The 5362-nt window shown below is 39.3% G+C and overlaps 1 protein-coding gene across 2 annotated transcripts in view; it reads left to right on the plus strand.

Moving 5' to 3' along the window:
* The window catches only part of yrk (Yes-related kinase), a 35887-nt gene extending 33726 nt beyond the window's left edge, over window positions 1-2161 (plus strand). For both annotated transcript variants that reach the window (XM_041809613.1, XM_041809612.1), the window contains exon 14: window positions 1024-2161. In XM_041809613.1, the coding sequence (XP_041665547.1) occupies window positions 1024-1232 (209 nt within the window). In that variant the 3' untranslated portion in view covers window positions 1233-2161. The remainder of the gene's footprint in view (window positions 1-1023) is intronic.
* Window positions 2162-5362: the final 3201 nt, after the last annotated feature.

Here is a 5362-nt window from a genome sequence, read left to right on the forward strand (position 1 = left end):
CGGGGAGAGCGTAAACTCTAAACAGAAAGGCCCTGACTGGGAAACGAACCAGAGACCTTCTAGCTGTGAGCCATGCAGCCCTATTTAGTTTCAGTTAACTAAAAATAATTTTTTACCTTTAAGTTTTATTTATATAGTTAGTTTTAGTTACCTATAAAAACCTTGCTTCCCACTACCAAAGACATGCTTGTTAGGTTAATTGGTGACTCTTAATTGGCCATAGGTGTGAGTGTAAGCGTACCTGGTTGTCTGTCTCTATATGTCAGCCCTGCAATTGACTGGTGACCAGTCTAGGGTGTACCCCGCCTCTCACCCAATGACAGCTGGGTTAGGCTCCAGCCCACTGTGACCCCCAACGGGATAAGTGGTGTAGAAAATAGATGGATGGGTCTTTAAATGGGTGCTCATTAAGGAGTGAGTAGAGGGTCGTGAGGCAGGACCACTTTAGAACTGCTGGTATAAAACATGAAAACACCAAATAACTGCGAGTTTAGGTGGACATGCACTACCGAAGGTGTGAGTCTGAGCATTTTTTATGATTTTTGTTGTAAAAGGCAATGTAATCATACTTTGTATATTTGCTTTTACTTTGCAGGCCTATTGTCACTTTAATCTTAATGCATCACTGCTTAACATACAAAAGCAAAGCAGCACATCAGAAATAAAACAGGCTTTTCCTTCACAGTTTAAGAAGCCCTAAGGACCTTTTGTTTACATTTTACACTGTGAATTAGATACAAGTCATAGTATATTAACCTTTTAAGCATGCATATCCAGGACAGGATCAACAAAATGTTCCTTAGAGCTGCTTTGATGAATTTCTTGCATGCCACCCATAAAGTTGCAGAAAGTCTTTCATCTTTGCATTGTGTTTTTGTGTTATTGCTTTGCATTAGTCTACCTGTGTGATCCTTATAAGTCTCTTGAATTGTTTTCCTGCCTTGTTACCTTTTCTTTATATCAATATTTGTGGGTTTTTTATTTATATGATTTTAAAGGGTTTTTAATACCCCCCCTCCCCAGGCATGAACAACCGTGAAGTTCTGGAGCAGGTGGAGAGGGGTTATCGGATGCCCTGTGCCCCAGGGTGCCCCGCCTCGCTCCATGAACTGATGCTGCAGTGCTGGCGGCGGGAGGCTGATGAGCGGCACACGTTTGAGTACCTACAGTCGTTCCTGGAGGATTATTTCACTGCCACAGAGCCGCAGTATCAACCGGGAGAAAACCTGTGACCACGCAAACACACAGGGGACAAATATGGAGCAATAAATGGACAAACACATTCGCATACAGAGATTACACATAAACAAATACATATCATTGTTTCATTGATTCTAAACAGTTTCTTCCTTTTGGTCGTCAACCACTGCAGTTCATTCAGGACAGATCACTCAACCATGCTGAAGAGCAGAGTCGGAGCTCTGCTCGTAAGGCCTTGCAGTAATGTTGCTTTACTCTGTAGCCATGACAACAAGGAACTGAAAGAAGCTGTAGATGGTTGTTGAGGTGGGGGGAAGTCGGATTGGTACATGATGTGTTCAGCTGCCATGTATGTTCAGATCTTTTGATGTCTGGGTCTGAGAAAAGAGATTTAGTACGCAGACTGTTTACTTGAGATAAAATGTGGATGCAGACATGATAGAGAGAGCAACAGGTTTCAGACTTCAGTTCAAACAGCATCTTTAAAATAAAGTCACAATGAACCTGCTGAACCTGCATGGCAACTGAGGAAATCATGCACGTAGACACTGACTTTCTTTTCCTTCATCTTAGAGGAGGAACTAATTACAAACAAAGCACCTCCATGCCTTAAAGTGCTGAAATAAAGGGCTGTTTTTTACTTAACTTCATTAATACTTGGTTAGTTTGGTAAATCTGAGCGATGGTGAGGAATGCTCTTTGTTTGACTATTATGACTTTTTTATGAGCTGTCTCTTTGTTGTTTTAATTTAAAAACTCAGACATGTCTGAGCATCACAAAGTTCTATATCTAGTTAACATATATGCAGATTTCATCCATTGGGAGGGCAGGGAGAAATGTCAAACACAAAGGACAAGATCAGTGATGGAAACTTAAGAAAGTTTTTTAAATGTGTGTGTAACCATGATGTTGAGTTTCCTTGTCATGTTGTTGCAATAAAGATATCTTTCCTGTCATGTTTCTGATTTGAATTGTTATGGATATTTACGTTGTTTTAGTTCATGTTTCTTTCAGTCGAGTGGACACACTTTAACCTTTTAAAGCCTGAAATCACAAATTATAGCCAGAAACATCTCATTTTTTGGAACTGAAATGTTTATTTCACTTTCTACTGAAATCCAATAAAATCCAAATTTCCACTGAATTTAACATATATATTTTTTTTGTATCTCATCTGACACATTATGTGTTTTTGGTAACTGAAAGTCAACTTGAGGGCTTTTTTATCATTTATCAGATTGTATTCAGAAGTTTTTTTAGTAATTTGTTGATCATATTAATTAAATAGAGGCACCATAAAAGTATGTATCAAATATGATACAAAAGGCTTTAAGGGGTTAACAATACAATAATAAACAATACAATTTTACAATAATTCACCAACACATTATTATCAAGTGTTTCTAAATGTTTTATTTTCTGTACTCTACAGCGGTAGCTCTGATCTGTATAAGCCTCAGGACACGACGCAACATCCTTGAAATGTTTCAGACCTGTCAAAAGATTGAATTTTTTTATCGCAATTCATCTCAGAAGTTCTGTAGTTAATCGCGATTAATCACATCCCTTTTATCGCATTTTAAAATTACACTTTTTGTAATCAAAATTGTGTTTTTCATTTTTTATTTTTCTACTGTCTTAGGCTGGCCATATACTACAGGAGTTTAAGCACCATTTAGGGCCTAATTTGCTTCAACCATAGTGGGGTGTATCCAAGAAAGCCTTATCACAAACAATAATTTGTGCGAATAATCCTCAAGTGTGTGGTGTCAACACGATTGTTTTTCTACTCCAGATCTTGTCATAGCATCCCAGACTTTGTTGTCATGCCTCAAATGGAATACCCACAACAACCAATGAGACCAAGCAGACCAAATAGCGCCATCAGCTTGATCATTCATACCTTCAAAGACCACAAGCAAAAACACAACTGTACTTACATTCCAGCCAGGATTTCATCCTGGTTGTTTTTCTTGTTTCATGATTTTTGCTGAAACTGTAACGCATGCCAGGACAGGGTATTGTGGAGGGACAGCAAGCTGAAAGCATCAATAGACATCCATGTTTGTTTTCTCCTGAAGTCACGTGATAATTAGAGGTCGCTGGCAGGTTTGCAGGTGTGTGGTCTCAGTCTGGCTGAGTACTTGTGTGCGCTTAGTGGATTAAAAGATGGCAAAATCGTTTGAATATTTTTTCTAATCATCTAGTGTGTGGCCAGCCTTAACCTAAGGGTAATTGACTTCCTGCTTGGATACTGACTTGCTTCTATAGGGAGATAGAAGACTATAACAAACTTAACCACAAAAAGGAACTTGTTATGGAGCATGAAGAAGATATAAGGTGCAGATGACTCCTGACTTGTCCACTGAGTTTTTTAAAGGAACCCTGCATAATCAGACAAGTTCATCTTGTTGGATAGACACTTGTTTTTCTCAAATGTATAGTGAACTAAAAAAACTCACTAGATATCTGCATTTTGAGTAAATTTGAGCTTATAAACTCACCAGGAGGCCGCCATGTTTTGGTCCGCGCTAGAAGTGTGACGTCACAGTTCTGCAGTGCTCCCTATGAGCAGTCCTCGCCTTTTCTATGCAATAACCATTTTTAAGACGGTTTTGCTGCTTGCACCTGTTGCTGCCATAACAGCTTTCATACCAGACATGAGTTTGCAGTGTGTTGGCTTTGTCTCCCTGCTGTCAACGCTCTGTCATTCCTCCTAAGTTTTACCTCAATAAAACTCCCTACAAGTGACTGAATTTAGTGTATAGTGGAAGCGTGCCGGAAGCTTTTCAGAATAAAAGCATTATGTACATACGAAGGGAGTCTCTCCAAAGAAATGGTAAAGTGGACTATTACTTTGAAAAGCGCAAACCAGAGGTGCTTTGATTCTGTATTTACCTTTACTTGAACTGTGTGGAAACAGAAAGCTCCATAAAGATTAGATGTTTGGGGAACAACTTTATTAAACAGATGCATTTTAGCTCATGGCCTTCATCTGGTTCATCAAGAAATGGAATTCAAATACATTCTGCAGATATGGACATAAATATTTACTACAAGAAGGTAAATATGGCTCTGTATCTATCATTTTCCTGTCTAAATGGACAAATAACCGCTCGTGGTGCAAATAAAAAAATAGAAGAGACCTCAAATTTTAGAATTCTTCAAGCGTGAGACGTGCTGCGTTTCTGAGATGCAGCCCTAACACTGGCTGCCAGTCTGAAACAGCGTTACTGCATAAAAACGGCGAGGAGCGCTGCAGAACTGTGACGTCACAGCGCCAGCACGGACCAAAACATGGCGGCCTCCTGGTGAGTTTATAAACTCAAATTACTCAAAATGCAGATATCTGGTGAGTTTTTTAGTTCAATATATATACACGAGATACAAATATCTATCCAAAAAGATGAACTTGTCTGATCATGCAGGGTTCCTTTTAAAGTGAAATGAGACATTAAGGGGCAGAAGTGGACTTATTTTACATCACTGTGGCTGCAGGAAGACACTGACATGCCTTAACCAAGCGTGCTAAAAGGCCCAACAACATGAGATGAATCGCATTGAAGAAACAATTAGAGCGCTGATTGTAGACTTTGACTAATCACGTTTAATGCGATTAATCTCAACAGCCCTAATTTTATGTAATGTGACATAGTTCAGACCTCAACCAATACAATGAATGAAAAAATAATAGAGACAGGACAAAACAAGCATGTTTCAGAAGAGTTTCATGAACTTTTGGGTGCAAATTTCTTTCTAGGCATTCACTAAAAAAAGGGCTCCACGACCCACTTTTCGGTCCTAGACCACCAGTTGAGAATCACTGTCTTATAGCATTTATGTCTGATTCATATTAATCGTATATCTAAATCACATTTGCTTTGAAGCAAGCTTCAGGTTTTATCAGATTATTCTGGTTCTGTGTTTGAGAAATAAAATCATAATAATCTGGGGCGGCTGACATTAACTCCTGTTATTGTCTGTATTTCTCTTTCTGACTCGTCCTTTCAGTCTTCAGTAAACTACTGTACCCATAATTCCAGAGGTGTGAAGTGAGGCCAACTACGGGTGCCTAGATAGCTTTGACAGTCAGGCACGTTGGAGAGGCACAGCGGAGACTGGGGCGCACGAGAGACAGAGCTGGAATTGCAGAGGCAGAGA

The sequence above is a fragment of the Cheilinus undulatus genome, linkage group 16 (assembly GCF_018320785.1).
Source record: "Cheilinus undulatus linkage group 16, ASM1832078v1, whole genome shotgun sequence".
NCBI lineage: Eukaryota > Metazoa > Chordata > Actinopteri > Labriformes > Labridae > Cheilinus > Cheilinus undulatus.